General features: G+C 38.6%; 1 protein-coding gene across 13 annotated transcripts in view; it reads left to right on the forward strand.

The window, feature by feature from the left end:
- DMD (dystrophin) overlaps positions 1-21,620 on the forward strand; it is a 1,477,396-nt gene that overhangs the window by 738,826 nt on the left and 716,950 nt on the right. For all 13 annotated transcript variants that reach the window (XM_042458881.1, XM_042458877.1, XM_042458883.1 and 10 more), the window contains 2 exons: positions 8,259-8,453; positions 17,269-17,441. In XM_042458881.1, the coding sequence (XP_042314815.1) occupies positions 8,259-8,453; positions 17,269-17,441 (368 nt within the window). The remainder of the gene's footprint in view (positions 1-8,258; positions 8,454-17,268; positions 17,442-21,620) is intronic.

Here is a 21,620-nt window from a genome sequence, read left to right on the forward strand (position 1 = left end):
TGACAATTAAAAACACTTTATCCCTCCCCCCCTTAAGACAGTATTAAACAGTATAACATATTAAAAACACAATATCAAGCATAAAAACAGCAATTAAAACTAAAAACCCTGATATCCCTCTGTTGATCCTCACCATCACTAAGATGGGGCCACAGGAGGAATGAGGGAATCAGGGAACCTGGGCCGGGATGGTTAATCTGGAAAGGCCTGCCGGAAGAGATCCGTCTTGACAGCTTTTTTAAAGCTGTCTAAGGATGTTATCTGACGGATCTCATCCGGCAGGTCGTTCCAGAGTTTGGGGGTGACAGCAGAGAACACCCTCTGGGAGGTCGCTGCAAGCCTAGATTTTAGAGGCTGCAGTAAGTTCCTCCCAGAGGACCGGAGAGCGCGGGGAGGATTATACGGGAGGAGGCGGTCCCTAAGATAGCTTGGACCCAAGCCATTTAGGGCTTTAAAGGTGATAACCAACACCTTGTACTGGGCCCGGAAGCTGATAGGCAGCCAGTGGAGGGACCTCAAAACTGGAGTAATGTGGTCCCACATTTCTGTAGACTGCTCAATACAACTTCATCTTATTTTTTTCATTTAAAAAGTGTTAAAGGAATATCAAGAGCTATCAACCAACTTCACAATATTGCAGTACAGCATAGCTCAACATTTATCAGGCAACACGTAGAATATAATTTTTGTGGTGAAATTGCAGTATTTTAGCATGCTCATGCTGACAGTGATTTTAAAATCCTAAATTTGCCTTGCATGGAATATCCATCTGTTACTATAGAATAATATATGTTTATTAGCTTAGTCAATTTATAGCCTGCTGACTTAAAAAAAATCTTGATAGATTTCACAATAATCACACAATCAATATGATAGAGAAATAAAAAGACAGATAGCTTATATTACAGTCTCACAATATTTAAAACCAGAAACTTGAAGCAGAAACAGTACACAAAAGCAGTAAAAGGACAGAGATTTTACATGTGCATAAAACATGTCAGAGTTTCTACCTCCTAAGTACCAGTGGAATGACATTTCAAAAGATGGGCATCATCACAGACTGTTATTTGGAAGCCAACATAGAATGCACTCAGCAAACCTATTTATTATTCTCAGCAGTGTTGCAGTTTTATACTGGGAAGGCAAACTATTCCATAATCTTATCCCAGTTTTTTTCAAGGCTTTATATGCGAAGAACATTGTCTTGAAATTTGCCCAGTAGTTAACAGGCAGCCAGTGCATCAACATCAACATACAGTAGTTGTTTCAAGCAGTATGACATTTTAGACAAAACACATGAGTGCCCTCCACTTGCATAACGGTAATGTAAACATGGGATTACTGACACATGGTTTATTGTGGCCAGGCAATTCTTGTCTAGGAAAGAGTGAAGTTGGTATACTAGCCAAACCTGATTAAAGGTCCTATTCATCACTTAAGATTCTAATAACAATGAAATCTGGGCCTTACTCAAACTGCATATTCTTTCTGAGTAATCTCTGTGTATGACTAAGAAATGTCCCAAGGTATATGCTAAGTTTATTGAACTCCTGTTCATATGCCTGTCCAGATACCTGAATATTGTTCCACTTCAGACAGTTAGTATCTAGGTAGTGTCAGATTTGAAATTATATAAGTATCCTGCATTCAGTATACAGATGTCAAGCATCTTTTCTCATAGTCTGGTGTCATGTTTGAAAGCAAAATCAGCATATTTCAAAGCAAAATCAGCATTTACAATTCAAGAAATGGACTGATATATTTTCCCTTCCAATGCCCTTCTCTTTCAAGTGCAAATATTTTTTTCAGTTTTATCTCAAACAATAGAAGTAAAGATATAATAATAATAATAATTTATTTATTTATTTATTTATTTATTTCCTGCCTCTTCCGTTTTGGGGATCTTCTCTATAGGAGTTTAGGAAAAGAAATTCCACCTCAACATTAGGAGAAACTTCCTGACAGTAAGAGCTGTTAGACAGTGGAGCACACTCCCTTGGAGGGTGGTGGAGTCTCCTTCCTTGGAGGTCTATAAACAGGCTGGATGGCCATCTGTCAGGGATGCTTTGATTTTGAGTTCCTGCATGGCAGGGGGTAGGACTGGATGGCCCTTGTGGTCTCTTCCAACTCGATGATTATATGATTCTATCTCATGGCATAAAAGCCCATCTTATCCCTGCTGTGTTGAAGTCTCTTTCAGGATAAAGTTGGGTATTATCATACCAAACTGGGAAGCTTCAGGCTTTGTAAATCGGCCAGCTGAGCATGGCTTCCAGCCAGATGTTAGCCAGGATTCAACTGGGTGGCAGCATCATTGGCCATGGTGATGAGTTCATTTACACAACCCCCCTTTTTGATTTCCCCCACACACCCATGTTTTAGTTTGTTTTTAGTCTATATTTTTGTATGTTATCAAACTTGTTTTTATTCAACTTTTATGTGTCTCAACTCTCTAGCTAATTTTATATGAGTTTTAGGAGTGATCCAGTTTTATCCTTGTATGTACTTTGGTATTCTGATATTTGTATTTTACCATTGATATGGTCAGTTGACTAACCAATAAACCTGTTGTTGTTGTTTTTGTTGTTGTATGGGAATGGATTAACAAAAACAAGAAATGATTCAGTGCCCATTTTCAAATCTAAAACATCAATGAGTAATTAGAAGAGGAAGGGTAAAATCCAGCCCTTATTATGATGTTATTAAAATGACATGTGAAATCCTCCATCAGTTTTGTCTATATCATTAATCTCTTTATTCCAGAAATGAGTTTCCTTCCATCAGAATACCATTAAAGCTCAACCTGTAGCCACTATACTTCTATAGTTGATAACTAACTTGTTTAATTTTTTAAAAAATCTAAGTTTTTCATTTTAAAGGGAGGAACTGATATTGCCTATAATTGTATACAACTGAATGTTCATTCAGATTTTTTTCATACACTTTTTTGGATCTTTTTTTATATACATAGATAAGGATCTTTTAAATGCTTGCAACACCTAACATAGTGGCATTTTACTCACAAATGTAGCTCATCTCATCTGCTCATTAGCCATGATGTATAGTAGTCCACTATATTATGAAGAGAAATTCCTTGCCTTCATTTCATAATAATAAATTGCTTTTCTAGCTTCATTTTAACTTCACTAAATATGAAGGTAGCTTAACAATAAGCTATTCTTAGTTTATATGTATTTTAATGTTACTGTAATGGGAATGTAGTTTTAGACTAGTGAAGTTCTTCAGATTAAAAACCTCTGTGTTGGTTTCAATGGAGCAATGGCCTCAAACAGACAGGGTTAAAAGAACATTAGTCCTGATTCACAATTACTCATTAGTCTTGACCACCTTGATCCCTGTGGGACTGTGGTGACTGCACACGCCTTGCCACTGCTCTGATATGGGACACTGCCATGATCCTGAGCCAGCCACCAAAATGAAGTGTTTTTGTCTTCTCTTTTTTGTCTTGGTTCTTCCAGGTTGGGATGGGTTTGGCACAACTCTGGCTATGTTCAGGACATGCATCATGTAAATGCCACACCCCCAACAGTGAACTTTTTGGCCCATCTCTTTCGGGCCAAATGCTAATGAGTAATTGTGAATCAGGACTAATGTTCTATTAAAATATCAGTAAAACATTTAATGGTGGTATCCAGACCGGCGCAAAGCCTTGGGGCGTCCTTTCCAGAGACCCTGCAACTCTAGTACGTGGCTGTGGCATTGTAATGGCGGTGCCCTTTCTACATGGGTGCCGCCATTATGACGTAACATCCTGGCGCCACTGCAGGGCGCTTGTGGAGCCCTTTCAGAGGCACCAGAAGGAGCTCTGTTTCGGAGCTCCTTTGGCTGCGCGTATCGCTGGCGCGACTTTTAAACAGCTGCTCCAGCGATACAGAGAGAAAGGGGCCACTCGGCTGTCGGGGTGTCCTTGGGGCATGAAGACCCAAGGACACCCCTTTCCAGGCTGCAGTGAAGTGGCTTTTTACCGCTTCCTCAAGGCCTGGAAAAGCAGCAGATCAGGGCCTCAGGGCTGTCGCTGTGGCAGCTGAGGCCCTGATCCGTCGGGGAAAGGGGTGGGTGCAGGCCGCCCCAATATAAGGCCCAACTAGAGTAGACTTATTGAATCAATGCAACAATAAGTTTTGATTTCCCAATTTCCTATTAATTAGTCTAATTTAGTTTTGACTAACAACTACAGTTAGGACTAAGTGTTTCCCTAAAGCTTTAAAGTGCTTTCATCCCTATTCATAATTCATTTAAAATATTCCGGTCAATGAATGATATGAACACAGAGGTTCCAGTAAAACTACTGATAAGGAACATAGAAGGATTAACAATGGATTTAGGCTGTGCACATAAGATAATATAAATTGGAACAGGTTTTGACATAGCTCTCAGATCCAAGAACATCCAGTTGGATATACAGCTCAAGACAGCTTACCTGCATTTTGTTCAAAAGGCAGCTATATTTATATGGTTTGCTGCTGCTGGGTTGTGAAATATTGAACATCAGACTGGTGAAGCAATGTCAGAATAATCTTGTTTGAAACAGGTAAGACTCAAAATTCCTGTTATTACAGAAGTGGGTATTTAATTATTAGGCATCTTATTCATAGTGTGAGACTGGCACAATTACTATTTGCCCTACTGCTCACATGCTGCTATTTTGTCCCCCATGCTAAATGAAACTCCTGGGAGAAGTCATCTGGGATTTTGGGTTGTGGTGTCTCCAGTATGTGTATGACCCCCTGTGACCACTGGGTTACACAGAGTTCTCCTCCTTTCTTCTTCTGAGGTTTTTCTTTCCTCGGAACTATTTCTTTAACCCTTGGTCCTTTTACTGGCCCCAATTCCTTCCATAGTCCACTCACTTAATAAGTGACTCAAAGATGGGCTCCCAGTATTTTTTATCTATTAATGGTTTTAATATTTTTGGTGGCAGGCTTTTGATGTTGTTATTTATAAATCACTTCAAAGCACTTCTTTGTAGACAAGAAGAAATATAACTTTTATTTGCAGACAGAACTTAAGTTGGTATTGTTTTACAGTTGGTTCTCAAATCTTATTATTAGAATGTGTACATCACTTCATTTGTTACAAGCCGCCTTTGTTCTAGTTCCGTCAGTGATGGTTTCCACCTGAAACTGTGTTTTATTTCTCTAAACACAAGTTCCAATAAAGCCCCTTCATCAGGAATATAAATCTTGTGAAAGTCTGGCTCAGTTCACAAATACCATTTCCTCAGAAGAGGGTGGTTATTAGCCTGCCTGAACTAGCTCTTTACTTCTCACAGAACACTACACATTCATCCTCCTTTCAATGGTCATCCCCATTTTATAGTCACTCCCCAGGCCCCACCATTGGAGTCAGTCTAACTTTGTTTGGCTGTGGGGGAAATTCCACTCTGACAGTGACTCTCCACAACCCCCAACTCTATCATTCCTTTCCATCTGATTCCAAAGAAGCTGTCTCGATATTGAACCAATGTCTGCTATCAGTAATGGTCTGGGTGAGGGCAAACAAACTGAAACTTAATCCAGGCAAGACATTGGTGCTCCTGGTTAATCAAAACTCATATCAGGGAATAGGGACTCGTTCTGTGTTGGATGAGGTTACACACACACACCTAGTTGTTGTTTTTTTACACCATGAGACTAATTCTTAATACAGATAATGTGTGCAAGCTGGCCAGATCTTTTTTCACTGGCAGACAAATATATTTTTGTTTGCATAGGCTTTTAATGTGTAAACACGGAGGATTCTTATTGAAATGTGTTTATTTTATTTGTTTTTTTTAACATGGGGTGTTGTTCCCATCAGCAGTTGTTTCTCCAAAATTAAGCTTATATAAGAATTTGAGGCTACTGCTTCATATTTAAATTGCAGAAAACATGTTTATTTTTAAATGATATTTTTATATTGTAGAAGTTACCAGGGCAGTTTATATTATACGATGAATATATATTTATATTATATGAAAAATATAACTTAAGAATCTGATATGAATAAAATAATAGACTAACCCAGACATGTTCAACAGCAAGCATCATGTAGTGGAGCAGCCTGCCAGTGCTTCTCCGGATAGTTTGGAAGTCCTTTTGGTAAATGGAGTAAAGGTTCCATGTTAATAGTTTGCATGAACAGTATAATCCCAGCTAAACAACTACATAAACATATAGTTTGACATCCTATTGCAGCAGAGACACACATGCAAATGTCCCTTGTGCATGTGTATGCCATTTGGAGACCCTGCTGCTGTAGACTGGTATTCTCTTCTCCCAACCACAGCACCCCCAGATCTATTCTTTGCCCCATGGCCACTGTGGACTGATAATGTCTGGTTATATCCCCATAGCAGATGCAAAATTATTACAGCAGCACTGAGATTTCCATAGGCGAGTCTCCACACCTATCTAATAATTAAATATCTGGCATCAGGCACATTGCTCAACACTCCCCCATTTCTGCCCAGTCTCTACATCTGTGGTGGTCAACCTATGGCACACGTACCAGAGATAGCACACAAAACCATTTTTTTCCAGCACATGGCAGGAGGGGAAGAGGAGGAAAGGCACACAACTGTTCCTTCTCCTTCCCGGCTGTCCCGGACCTTCAGCTGCCTCTGGAGAAGCAACTGGTGGCCCAGGAGGGCAGAAGGAAGATGTCCTGCCCACATAGGGTGGAAGTCCTGCTCCAGAATCCCATTTCCCACAGAAGTCCGGCCCCTGGCACCATGTAACACCTAGTGCTGGAAGGGCTTTTAGTTTGGGCACTCAGTCACTAAAAGGTTTGCCATCACTGCCCTATATAGTCAGTGGCCCTCATTTAGTGGCTGTGGAATGAGTCCAGGGATGGTATATGGTTTTACCTAGTATGGGTCTGCATGCAGAACTACTGCATATGCTAACACGTACAGGATGGCAGCCACTGTATGTCACCAACATTCGCTTTCAGATTTTAGAACAAACATAGTTATATTCCTGTTTTACCTTGACACTGGACAATTATTTGCTATTCCAAAATCCTCATTGTGAGAGTAGTCTTTCTGGACACACACCTATGTTCTTTTATCTAATTAAACTGGGAACTATCAGCAACTAACAGTTTGTGGAGAGAAATCACTTGCTTCTTTTTGATGTATAGTGATACATTGCTTAGAAGGAACTTTCCAGATGCAAAGCAAAAAAATATTCTTGTTAAAGGTCATTTACATTGCTAAGAAAGTATAATTCCTTTTCAATGTTTGTGTGTACACACACACACACACACACACAGAGAGAGAGAGAGAGAGAGAGAGAGAGAGAGAGAGAACTTGCAGCTGGGCAGCTAGGGTGTGTGTGTGGGTACATAGTTGCTGTTTTTGTACAATTACATGTGACAGCTCATGAAAAGCAAACTTAGCAACATCTTCCATTCAGTCCCAAGTGTTCACGGCCTTATGTTTGTCTATGCAACTGCATCCCCAGCAAAAGTAAAACTGCTCGCACTGTAAAATGGTATATTGTGTGATAAGCCTTTAATGTGTGGTTAATATGTAAACATGATGTTCAGTCAATGTGTTAAAGTCAAGGAATCCCAGAAATGATCTTGATAATCACATAGGCAATCACATACATTTTAACTGTATTTTATTCTTTTAACAGGCAATCTGTTTTAATATTGTAATTCTATTTTAATGTAGCACTATTGTATGCTTTTAATTGTACTGTTTTGTAAAAAATATTATAAGCCACTCTGAGTCCCTGTTTTGGGTCTCAGAGTGGGATGATGATGATGATGATGACGACGACAACAACAATGGGCAAACCATGAAAGACAAAAAAAGTTAAAATATAATTTTGGCACCTATAGTCAGTGTCCCTTATTCAAGAAGCTGTGCAGAAAATGTATCAGATCCCTATGTCACTTCTGAGAGTTTACTTTGTGTCTACGTATACATGAATATCCTGCTAGGAAAAGTCCACAGAAGCCTCAAATCCACCCAGTCTTGTCTTGAATGACTCAGTTCTTATTAGTCATTATAATCCTAAAATCTAATCCATAATTAGGATAAAAGTGCAAAAGAAAATGAAAGCTGCTGCAGGAAGCATTAATGATTGTAGATTTGAATAATTTGGATATTTTGAGATGAAATTTGAGGAACAAATTGAGGCACTGCACAAACAATACACACTTAAATCAAGCATTGTGTCATTTACTGTATTTATTTATTTTTAATAAACTAAAGGAGACCTCTCTTTTTTGTTTATCTATACCAGCAAACTGTTTTTGAAGAGACAGCTGTTGTGATGACTGAAGGTATGACTGTGGAAACCTCTTATGTGCCTTCTGCATACCTAGCAGAAATCCTTCGGCTTCTTCAAGTTTTGTCTGAAGTAGAAGACCTCCTTAATTCTCCCATTCTGCAGGGCAGGGATTGTGAGGATCTTGTCAAACAAGAAGAGTGCCTCAAGGTAAGAATCCAGCCATTTCAATAATGTGAATGTAACGTATTGTAGTTCATGCAATTGCCTAGGCAAGCTTAGGGCCAAGCCAGATTTTTGTGATGAATATTTTCAGTTGAAAATGTGGCAGTTTGGGGACAAGAACAAAATGCTTTTTGAAATGTGCCCTCAAATGTAAAAACTTTCACATCATTCCATTCCTCTTCCATGTCTTCCCCTTGCAGCAGCAACCATGACAAACTCTTTTTCAAGGCTGTCTATTTTCCTCCACTATCTGAATAGCAAAGCAGACATTATATAGCGAGTATGATGACATGATGATATCCTGTTAGCTTCCCACTCTCCTTCTGAATGGAGAAATATCTTGCTTTGTGCATGCATGTGTGTGCATACAAAAAGATGTGATTCTTGTACTAAATATATATTTTGCAACTATTAGTGGTCCTAGATATATTTAAAGGGAAATTGACATGTTTCCTGGGAATATCCATACCTACAAACCATCAAATCTGGAGGATGCTATACTGGAATACTATCTGTAAATCATTTATGTATATTAGCCACCTTGTGTCCCATTTTGGGAAAAAGGCGGTATAAAAATATAATAAATTAAAAATAAAATAAAATTGTATGTTAGCCAGAAATACTGAAGAATCAAAGGGGAATTTATATTCTTCTGTATTATTTAAAAGTACCACTTCAGTATTTCAACATTTTTAACAATAGCCTCTGGCAATGCATTGCAAACTACTTGAAACGCAAAAGGGATTCTAAACCACTGTTTGTGATACAATGCTTTGCACAGTTCCTTTTTTTAGATTCAAGAACCTATTGGTGTGTGTGTATGTGTGTGTGTGTGGGCGGGCGCGCGCGTGCGTGCGCACACACACACACGTATAAAACTGAGTTTCCTAGATAGTGATGATGATTTAACACAAGCATCAACAGTTGTCTAACTACTGGTCAGAGACTCTAAAATTAAATAAACTTTACCTCCAGGCTCCCAGTCCACTAGTCCACTAAAGGTATTAAGAGGGAAGAAGGAAGCAAGCATTTGTGGAGCAGCCCTTTTCTGGCCAACCATTTAGGCCAGATTTCTACCATCCTTTCTTGCTTAGAAGGCAGGATATCTTGGTGGACTTTGGTTTACTGGATAGTATCAGAGGCAAGAATGTATCTCCTTTTGCCTCTGTAAGACCAGGGCAAAGCAAAATAGATTATAAAGTATTTATCATGGCTTTGTTGTTGCCATTCTGTGCAACAGATGCTTATTCTTACCTGGTTTATGTATGAAAAAAGTGTTGTGAAATTGCTGGTAATAAGCAAACATTGTGTTATGCATTTTCCATGTTGTCAGCTATGTTTGTCCAAGAAGCAGTGATACAGCAAAAGCATTAGTGACAGATAAATATGTTACTATAACTACTCTTTAACATTATATATTTGTCCATCTTAGTGTGATTTATATCAATAACTAATCACTTGCTCATCCATAATATTTTTGTAGCTGACACCAGTTTTAATGATATTGATTAATATGGTTACAAGTAACTATTGCTGTAGATTTAATTTAACTCAGCTATTAAATATCAAGAGAAGTGGTTGTGGGCATGGCTCTATCTACGTCCCAAATAAATCTCTCAGTATATCCAAATAGATCTTGCAAATTCATATGCTGGAGGAAGGGATGTAGTTTTGATCTGAGTTTTGTAATGAAGGAATATTTATTTTGTCATAAAATCATTCATCATTGTCATTATGTTGGAATAAAAATAGAAGCATGATGCATAAATTATATAGCTGCTGGTTGGAAGAGAATTAAAATTAAATTCTGGTTGATTTTTAACCCAAGGAGAATTTGCATGAATCAAATTTCAAGACAGTATTAGGCAGAAACTTATTTAAACTATATTTAAAATATTTAAATATAATTTATTCTCGCTTTTAATCTAAATGATAGTCTTTTAATTAAAGCTTTTTAAAAGAAAAACCTAGTAGGCTTAGGCAACATATTGTTTTGGAAATGGTACAGTTCGACATTTAAAGGTGATTCTTCTTTATTAAGAAAACAATGACTAAATTAATTATGTTCTGAAAGTACTTAATATCTGCACAGATTAAAAGTTTAGCTAGTTCCTAATTATATTTATCGTCCATATTTCCATAATAGCACTACATAGAATGTCAGTTTTGAAAGATACTTAACCTATCCAGAGATACACAGCCAGTTTTTAAAAACAACTATCTAGCTACAAATTATTTTAAAATGGTATTCATAAAAATAGGGGCAAAGATTGCATCATCATCTCTTTGGCACTTCCACTCAAGGAAGCACTAAGAGAGTAGAAGGGGTTGGTGCCTCTTATAGGTTTATCCAGTATGGACTAAACTCTCTCCTTTCAGCACTCTACTCAAAGAAAGGGATTATTCAGTACAATACCTTAACTCTTGCCCTTACATCTTTTTTTGTGGTTGACATGATTGCATTTTCTTAGCCCTGCCCATGCCACAACAAAGTGAGGCTTGAAGCTACAACTTTCAGGATTGCCTTTTCAAAGGGACTCTTTGGCTTGCCTTCCATGAACCAGAAAAGACAAAATACAAATCATTGCTGGTGCCAGATTGTAGGTGCTCTTAAGAAAAGTCAAAGTGGCCTCTTAAGTCTATGGCTTGGATTCGATTAGTTAGTCCCAAATGACATCAATTCATTGAATCAATGGCAACTTGTACAGTATGTCAGTGCTTAGGAAATTCCAGTAGTTCAATGGGTCTACTTTTAGTTGGGACAAAGAATGGGATTTAGCATGTACGTTTATTTTTCTGTATTGGTTTCCAATTAGATGAAGTGCCTTACCTTCTCACCCCCACCCCCACCCCCACCCAAAAAGATCCTAAAAACAGGGTTAGGCTGTTCAAAGTGGTTCACAGAATGGAAGATAGGTTTTCCCAGAATCCCTTCCTCTATCTAGAGCTTCTGAACCCCACATTTATGCCCCCTGCACTCATACCACAACCCTCATTTACCATAGTTCCTGCCTCATCTAGCCAGCCTTTAGGATGAGCACAACATTTATGACTGCTGGAATTCTGTAAGCTTTTTGGTATAGTTTTCCTTTATGTGAAGTCGAAGGCTTTCATGGCTGGCATCCATAGTTTTTTGTGGCTTTTTCGGGCTATGTGGCCATGTTCATCAGGATCTGTGGCTGGCATCTTCAGAGAATGTTTGCCTGCTATATATACCCAAGTCTTTTCCAGGCAAGCATTCTCTGAGGATGCCAGCCACAGATGCTGGTGAAACGTCAGGAAGAAACTCTTCTAGAACATGGCCACATAGCCCGAAAAAAGCCACAAAAAACTAGTTTTTCTTTACTTTTTCCTTTACATTCTTTGTTAATATGTCTCCAAGTTTTACTCTTGACTTATCAATGGGTCATATCAAAATCCATAATTTTGGCCCCTAAACTTGCTCTCAATTTATACATGATGTTGACTTATACACACATATATCGGGTATTGACTGGTGTATAGAGAATGATTTTATATCTTTGGCATATACTAGTGCAATAAGCATGTCTAAGGTCTCTTTCTCCATGTAGCATAATCATATCCATATACATTTACATTTTCTCACATAAACCTATTGAATTTTTGCTTCAATATATACAGATTCATTGTCAGACATTTCTATATAAATGCATTAAAGAAAATCAATATTTTATTGATATGAGATATAGAGATGATAGGATTAGCAAAAAAATAAAAATAAAAAAGCAGAACACTTGAAAATTAATGATACGTCGGAAGAACTAGACCCAAGAACACAGAAGAAGTATAATTACACCCAAGGTTCCCCAGCTGGGGAACGTTATTGATTTCCTATCAGCTATAGCTATAGTCTTCAAATAATTATTCTGTAATATGTTTAAGTTAACTACCTGTTTATGCAAGAAACCTGAAAAATGGATTTCCCATAGCTGTCTATCAAAAAGGATAGCTGTGTCTGAGCATCAGTTTTTCCTAGTGTGTAAGGCATGGTACAGATTGCCCCAAAAGAGCAGATCTGTGGCAGCCCTTTTATCTCCCGGTTGGGGACAGGGCAGAATGCAAAATGCTGCTTCTCCGTGGCATGGAAAAGGAGTGCCCTTGGGGCTTCATGCCCCTGGACACCCCGGAAGCCGCAACCATAGGAGAAAGGGGCCGCCCATCAGTTTTCTGGGCCCAGTACAAGGTGTTGTCTATCACCTTTAAAGCCCTAAATGGCTTGGGTCCAACCTATCTTCGGGACTGCCTCCTTTCATATAATCCTCCCCGCACACTTAGATCCTCAGGTAAAAATTTGTTACAGCCTTGTAAAACAAGGCTGTCCATGACCTCCCAGAGGACTTTTTCAGCTATTGCCCCCAGATTGTGGAATGGCCTGCCAGACGAGATCCATCATACAGTATTACGACCCTAAAATAGCTTTAAAAAAGCTATAAAGATGGATCTCTTCCGGTAGGCCTTTCCTGAATAGTCCCCTGGCCATCAGAAGGAAAATCTAATTGCTGACCTCTGACTTCACCACAGTTTATTGAATTGTTTTTGAGTATGTTTTATGTTTTAAATTCCACATTGTTTAATTGTATTTTAAGGGTGGGTGGGTTGAGGCTTCAGATTGTATATTTTAACCTTGTAAGCCGCCCCGATTGCATTTTGTAGAGAGGTGGGATATAAATAAATTTTATTATTATTATTATTATTAGTAGTAGTAGTAGTAGTAGTATTTCTCCCTGGCCTCGTTCCCACAGCCGTTTGGTTGCTGTGGGAACGATGCGGGGCCCAAAAGAAGCTCTGTTTCGGAGCTCTTTCTCGCACTGTGCCCAAGCCGCCATAAGCGGCCTGGGACGGCACTGAGATGCCACCCACACGCCACGCTGTTTGGACGTGATGTGTGTGCATGATGTTATCATGGCGGCCCCTGTGTGGATGGGAGGCCACCATGATGACTCTGCCGCCACGTACTAGGGTTGTGGGGCATGTGGATGCTCTACCCCCATGCAACCTTAGTGTGTGGCCAGGCCACCGGTCTGCACCAGGCCTAAGTAACTGTAATAACTTCTGTGCATGTGACCCCTTTAAAAAAAGCAATGGGGATGCTATCATCACAACTGACAAAGTATCATAGTTACTGATCTGAGAAATATGAGGTACATGTTTTCATATTTTCTTTTCTTTGATGCTTTCATTGTACATCAAGAATTAAATTTTGTAGGCTGCACTGGGCTGCTTGGTAGGAGAAAGGCAGTATATTTGTGTGTGTTTTGAAAAATCAAATCTTGCATATTTTATGGATGCTACCTGCTTTCTAAAGGAGTAGATATTTCCAGCAGTGGTGCCATGATTGTGGAATGCCCTCCCAGAGACATATACTTGATGCTTGTTTTATATATTAGCAGCAACATGGAAACATGTATTTATTTCCCCAGGTTGTGGTTGATCTTAACATTGTAGGTTTAACAAGAGTAATCTCTATTTTAATGGATCTCTGGTGCAATGTTTGACTTTCTTGATTTCTTTTATTTGATTTGTTTGATTTTGTATTTCTCTTGTTTGTTTCATTTTGCTGTGGTTTTTAATTTGTTTCTACTTTGTAAACTTCCAGAGAATGTGGTACTTAACAACAAGTATTTTTAATGGTTTAGTAAATATTCAAATTCAATATAGTTAAGAAAGCACTTAATCCCCCTTGCCATGTTGTTATATCCCAGAATCATCAGCTTCTTATCTGACTTTTGTACTGAGAAGAAACAATAGTTTTGTTCTGAAACCTAGGGGGGAAAAAGAGGCAAAATATTCTGAAAGTGAGTTATACTCCCAAATTTTTGTCTTAGTAATTGGCCTATGGTCCAGTATATTTTCAGAGCTGAGTAGGCATTTGAACTCTGGCTTCCTAGAATCAAATCCAACAGTTCTAGACAAAAAGTTCACTTTACCACTAATGATTTTACCCCAGAATGTAAATAAATGTTTTTTTTTTTGTATGAATGGTTATCTGATACTACATAATATTTGTAGGTGAGTGCATGTCTCCTCTGAAGATGTCCATTCCAGGCAAAAATAATAATCACTTGTCTCTTCCCTTGGCTATAATTTTTGTATCCTTATCCTTAAAGATTATACATGTAAATCCAACAATTCTCCATAGGAATCCTCACCATTTCTGTTTATGCTAGATGTTCATTAATCACTCTAAACCTTTTATTCTCCCAGCAAGAATGCATACATAATCCTCTTTAAATGTGCTGGATTTATGAAAGTTGTAACAAATATTATGATTCATACTTCTAGTACATATTTAAGACTGCGATTAAGACGTGAATCTTTTCCTGCCATCCATGAATGCAACAAGCTGTGCTTCTCCCAATTACAATATCAGTTTAAAAAATGAAATATGATTACAGATTTGGTATTCATACCAGTACAATACCTCATCCTGTACATATTTTGTTTTCCAAAAATATATTAGCATTTTTGTCAAAGAAGTGTACATCTGGATTCTATCAAATAAGGCTAGGAAAAACTGAGGAACTCAAATCTCACAACAAGGACAAAATGGTAAAGTTTAAAATAGTTCTTGCCTTTATCTGAGCAAAACCCAGTTATGCACAATCTGTACAAACTAGGCAAATGAAGTCACTTTACATCTTGATTTGTCAGGAATAAAATATTTGATAGATGTTGGGCATACAATTGGCTGAAAAGCTGAATTAGTAGAGTGTCAGAAAGAGGCAAGTTTAGATAGTAAAAATAAATGGACATTGGAAATTCTAGTGCTTTGATTTCAGTTTTTAGAAGAAATATAATAGACCATTTTCCTAAATGCTGTTGCTACTTCCTTTGCTAATGGGCTTCTCTAATCCTACCCCTCATTATTGAAATGAAAAAAAATAGTACATTCTTATTAGCAGGTTACAAAATCTGAAGATGGCATCTGAAGCAGTCTAAAAATTCTGTCATCTAGCAATAAGTTTTATTTTCCTACAAAGAAATCTACCAATTTACACAGGCAAAGATGGAATCATGGGAGATTATCGCACACATCTTATCATACTGTTTTCCCAACAGAATATACATGCATTTAACTTCAAAGATAGGTCTTAACGAAATTCTCCCGTATGCAGCCTGTATGCCACCCGGGCTTATCCCGCAGCTTCCCAAAGACAGGAAAATCCTTCTATATAATTTTAAGAATACTTCTTTAATTATTAAGGTTCCTATAAACATGTTGCCCCCTCTTGTGTGTGAGTGGTTCTCTATGGTTGCATAAGAATCAACACTCAGAAAACTGTGTTTGCTCTTAGCCAAGTATTTAAAAAGGTTTTCAGAATATACCTTAAACATTACACAAGCCCATCTTTCTTTCTCTCCTACAGAACTGCCACCAAAATAGCAAACAAATAAACAAACAAAAATATTTCTTTTTTCTCCAGGTTCATGTACTTCACTTCATATAGGCCAAAAATTCTTATAGCTTTATTTATGTTTACTTACTTAGTTACTGTATTTATACGCCACTCTTTTAGCCAGAAAGGCTTCAGAGCAGCTTACAGATAGTTAATGAGACATTTCCCTGCCCTCAGGCTTACAATCTAAAAAAACCCCACATGACACAAAAGGAGAAGATAATGCCAGTGGGGAAAGGGAATAAGTTCAGTGGTACTTCTCTCCCTCCAAAGCTTGGATCATGGCAGATGGACTGGAGGGGAGGGCTCTTCTTCTTACTTTAAGCCAGGCCTGATGAAGCTGGCTGGACTTTCTCTCCCTCTGAAGCTGGATGACATCAGATGTCAAAGAGGGATGGCTCTTCTATAGGACATTCCCACTAGAGATGTAAACTCTTTGCTTGTTTTAACATGCAGACAGGAAGAATTTTGAAAGTTTTTTTTACAAAATCAACTATGGGAGTTTATAAGATTTGTGGTTGGGGGCATTTTGATTATTTGTCATGTTTGAAACCTTTTTGTAAAATCTGTGTTTTTTGTACAAATGAAATTTTGCAGTAAAAATCTCCTGAAATGTTCAAACGACCCCCCCCCAAAAAAAACCTATGTTATGGTTGATTATTATTTTTTTTCTCAATGGGATGTCTCAATGTGTCAAGAGGATCTTGTAGCACCTTTGAGACTAACTGAGAGAAAGAAGATGATAGCAAAAGCTTTCAGACTTGAGCTGACTTCATCAGATGCATGGAACCACATGCCTAGGAACAGAATTTTATAGCTATGAAAGAGCAAGTTGTATGTACAAATAGCCATAGAAATAGCGATGATGGCTATTGGAGGTCAACAACAGGAGGAAAGATATTACCTAATGGCAGATAACCATATGAATGATAGAAGGAAAGGTTGTTATTAGAATGTAGTGTGATGCTGGCTGGGAACCAGAAAGGAGATATGATAAACTGGCCAAGACAACCTCCATGAGATTAACTAGTGTTTTAATATGCATAGTGTGCCAGGAAATCATTGTCTCTGTCCAACCCACTGTCAATGGACTGGAGTTTTTGGATATATTCCAATTCTGCTGTTTCCCTTTCCAATCTTCTTCTGTAGTGTTGGTTTGTTTGTTCAATGTGTTAAGACAAACTCATCATTAAAGAAAAGAGAAAAAATCTTTGCATATAGAGTTCCTACACACAGCACTCAGTGCTTCAAATGTAGTGGGAGCTGGAGCATTTATTATTAAGATCTATTACATGTTTTAGACAATACATGGTGTTACTTTTCAGTAGTCTCTGACATTCTCTTTACTTCTTTTTTTGTTGTCATTTAATGTGACATTGCAGAAAATTAAAGACAGCCTAGGGAGATACTCAGGTCAGATTGAAATTATTCGCAATAAGAAGACAGCAGTTTTGAAAAGTGCCACACCTGGAGAAGCTACAAGAATACAGGAAAAGCTGACACAGCTTACTTACCAGTGGGAAAAAATCAACAAGATGTATCGGGACCGACAGGCGTAAGTAACTTCTTAACATTGGTACTTTGTGCTCTCCAACAAGCTTCATTACCTTTAACTTGCAATGTGTGGTTCAGTTCTTCTCCATCCAAAATAGTTTGTTGATTCCATACTGAATCTGTCTTAATATTTGGACAGTGAAGATGTTTCCATATGGACAAGTTCATGCCTTCAAACTGTTCTGTGACTAAAAATTGTTCACTGAATCATTTTTCACTGAATCAATTTGTGTTGTTGTCACCTAGATAAAATAGGAATCTGCCTAAAGATGAAGCATTTCTCATAGAAACAACTTTTAGAAAGTGATCTTGCAGGAAAAGGATGGCCATGGATTGGAAAACATAATATTGTTACTTGTTTTTAGCAGCACTAGTTATTTTACAGGAGGTAGCCATTCTCTTGCCACTATGTAACTATGGGGTTGAACAGACTGCCCTGATAGAGTGGTGTCCTGCCGTCCCCTTCAGGGCCAGAACAGGGCCACAGCAACCACAAATCATGGCCCTGATCTGACAGTTTGCCACTGTAAAAAGAAGCAGAAAAATGCCACTCCTTTTTAGAACAGCAAAAAGATGTCCTTGCTGCTGTAGTGGTGACTTTTTGGTGTTTCTTCAGAGCAGTGCATCTAAATGATGCACCAAAGAAACGGTGTGACACCGTCTGCCATCTGGTCAGGCATGCAACATGGCGCTATCATTGAGGTGGAGTCGGGTCTGCAGTGTGTGGTCACCATGCCCCACTCCACCTTGATACAAGCATTTCTTGCTGGTCTGTTCAGGCAGTTTATTACTTTATATGTAGTTATAAATAGTGAATGTATCAGTATAGTGATGGAAAGGTGCTGGATAAACAAATTAGGAGCTGGGTGAGAAAAAGACTGTATTTATTTAAAATAATTCAGCAATAATTCAGAGAAATAGAACAAGGCTGAACAGTAAGGAGGAGAGTTACAGAGAAAGGTTAAGGCAGATTGTCCACTTTAACCATGGTCACATTTTAATTACAGAACTAAATAGGATACTGAAAGCCTCTGGAGTATCTTCTGGAGGACTGCCCTTTTGTGAATTCTAGATCCTTTTTCACATTTACATGGCCTGCCTGGTCTAAAAGGGTCTTGTTATAGACAAAAAATAGACCTGCCTAGTTAATACCATTCCTTCCATGTGGATAGCAAAGCACCAATATTCACACAGAATCACCAAAATTCATAAAACATGCTTTAGCTGGCTGGCAGATCAGACTCTCTCACGTTCAGAGGATAACAATGGGAAACCCCCTCTGAAGAAACTTGCCAAGATAAACACATAATAAGGTTGCCATAAGTTGGAAGCAACTTGAAGGCACTCAAAAACAACAACAAAAGCTACTTTTGTTGTCTGTTTATCAAACCATTTCCTGTATTGCTATGTACTGTATATGCATTATCCTACTTGAGAGTATGTATTTTCCCTGGAAAATGATTAACCATCCATTATGAAGCCAAGCCCTCCCTCCAGTCCATCTGCCTTGGTCCAGGCCTTGGAGGTAGAGAGGAACTGCTGGACCTCTTACCCTTTCCCTCCACCACTCCCTTCTCCTTTTGTGTCATGTCTTTTTAGATTGTAAGCCCAAGGGCAGGGAACCGTCTAATTAAAAAGATTGTATGTACAGCGCTGTGTAAATTTACAGCGCTTCATAAATAAAGGTTAATAATAATAATAATAATACCACACTGAAAGTCTTAGCTTAAACTTTTATTTATACTAGAAGCATGACAGGAGATGCACATTCACCCAAGGCCTACTTTTTTTCCTGTTTGCTAATTACACTATGTACGTAGTGTGCATTTAGAAGAAGTTCTCATTCAGTGGTAAAAACATGTCTGCTTGTCCTAGCAGGAGCTTTTCTCACTTCCTATATTTTGTAAATTAGCTTATTTTGGTTTTGATTACATGAGAGAATCATGGGTTTAATTTGCAAGTGTTAGTGCAGAGGCACATATTTCTCAGGACAGCCTATTGTAGTGAAAATGTAAACTATACTTTTCCCTGTAATGTCTCATTTGATCCACATTCAGTGCCATAGCTGGAATGTGGAAGTTAATTCTGCATCAATAAAAGTATAGTGTCTATATCAAGGGAAGTAATAGTGTCACTATATTGTGCTCTGGTCAGGCCCCACCTGGAATATTGTGTCAAGTTCTGGGCACAACAATTTAAAAAGGATGTGGAGAAACTGGAGTGGGTCCAAAGGAGAGCGACTAAAATGGTGAAGGGTCTGGGAAACCAAGCCTTATGAGGAATGACTTAGGGATCTGGGAATGTTTAGCCTGGAGAAGAGAAGGTTAAGAGGTGATATAATAGCCCTGTTTAAATATTTGAAGGGATGTCATATTGAGGAGGTAACAAGCTTGTTTTCTGCTGCTCCGGAGACTAGGACCCGGAACAATGGATGCAAGCTCCAGGAAAAGAGATTCCACCTCAACATTAGGAAGAACTTCCTAATAGTAAGGGCTGTTCGACAGTGGAACAAACTTCCTCGGAGTGTAGTGGAATCTCCCTCCTTAGAGGTCTTTAAACATAGGCTGGATGGCCATCTGTCGGGGATGCTTTGATTTGGATTTCTTGCATGGCAGGGGGTTGGACTGGATGGCCCTTGCGGTCGCTTCCAACTCTATGATTCTATAATTCTAAGATGACAAAACTCTGTGTGCAATACAGCCAATAAAGAAGTGCGCTTACCTGGATCTTTCAAAGATACCTCACCTTCCCTACAGCTGACATATTTATCATCCACATGTGGCACAAACTGGCCTCTGCTTGGGAACAGAAGTAATGGCTTTACAAGAAAGTCTTCTAGATAGAAGGATGAGAGAACAAGAAGAAGTGGAGAGGCATCATATAAGGAGAAGGGAATGTGTTCTATTTGGCCCCTGAAGAACATGGAATAAAACTGAACACAAATACAGTGTCTAAGATGTCCATTAATATTTGTATTCATGTGACATATTAGTAACTTATACCTGTAAGAACATGGTTTTTCTCCTTCTGCCACTGCCCAGCCTTTATGCATTAATCTATAAGCTGAAATATGTAAGGTCTCTAGTAGCACTTATAGCACTTTCTATAAGTAGTCTTCACAACTTTGTATGGATGCATTGGAGTTTTGTGCATGCATCTGACTCTTCTCTCCACAAGTGAATATCCATAGATATATTATGTTTGAAGCAAGATGCTGGGCAAGCCTGAGTGGACCCAGCCAACCACAACTCATGGAATGCTATGAGGGTGGATCAGTGGAGTTAAAGATATAACCTATAGGGGTTAGTTAGGGGCGGTCAGAAAGAGAGTTCAGTCTGTTGGGAACAGAGTTTTGGGAGCTGAGAACATGGGAGAGATTCAGGAAGAAGTGTTGCTTTATTTGAAACTGAAGTATTACTGGGTACTGTGTGTGGAACCAGCTTAAGTCTAGAAACTTAATATATTTGTTATAGAAGCATAGAACCATTGAGTTGGAAGAGACCACAAGGGCCATCCAGTCCAAACACCTGCTATGCAATCTAAGCAATCTTTATAACTCTTTAGTGTTTTAATTTTCTACATCTCTGCATTTTTATTCAACAATTTACAAGAAAGACAGGTGATTCTTTACTACACTGAATTTGCTGTAGCTGTGGCAGCACGGCTCTGTGGTGCCCTTTGGTGCTGTGTCATTTGGACGCAACGCTGGAGGTGCATCATGATGCCATCTGGACTGGCATGTAGCAAAATGGTGCCAAGGGGGCAGAGTTAGGGCAAGCATCATCAGGACGCTATGCCACAGGCCAGTACTTTCTGCCAGTTTGTATAGGGCTATATGACTTGTCCTATATAGAAATCACCTTGAGGCCCTTATACCAGATCAAAGAAAGGCTCCTAAGAGTTAAAGGGCAAGATGAGTGACAGGAGCCCTAGTGTTGGAACTGCAAGGACAACCTGGAGAGGGGCTCTGTCACAGTATGTGGACAAAGAAGTTAGTTTTGACTCCTTTGTTCTAAGTACTGTATGTTCAGTGTAATCATACACAGCATGAAGTTACACACTGTTTTTCTTTGAGGAACAATGTTCTGAGGAAGATGAAAATGGCATATTACGTGAGCTATAATGATCAAGTATGAAAACTATGAATTAAGATTGAGTGAATGAATTGAAAAAGAATTCA

This window comes from Sceloporus undulatus, chromosome 3, assembly GCF_019175285.1.
Source record: "Sceloporus undulatus isolate JIND9_A2432 ecotype Alabama chromosome 3, SceUnd_v1.1, whole genome shotgun sequence".
NCBI classification, from domain to species: domain Eukaryota; kingdom Metazoa; phylum Chordata; class Lepidosauria; order Squamata; family Phrynosomatidae; genus Sceloporus; species Sceloporus undulatus.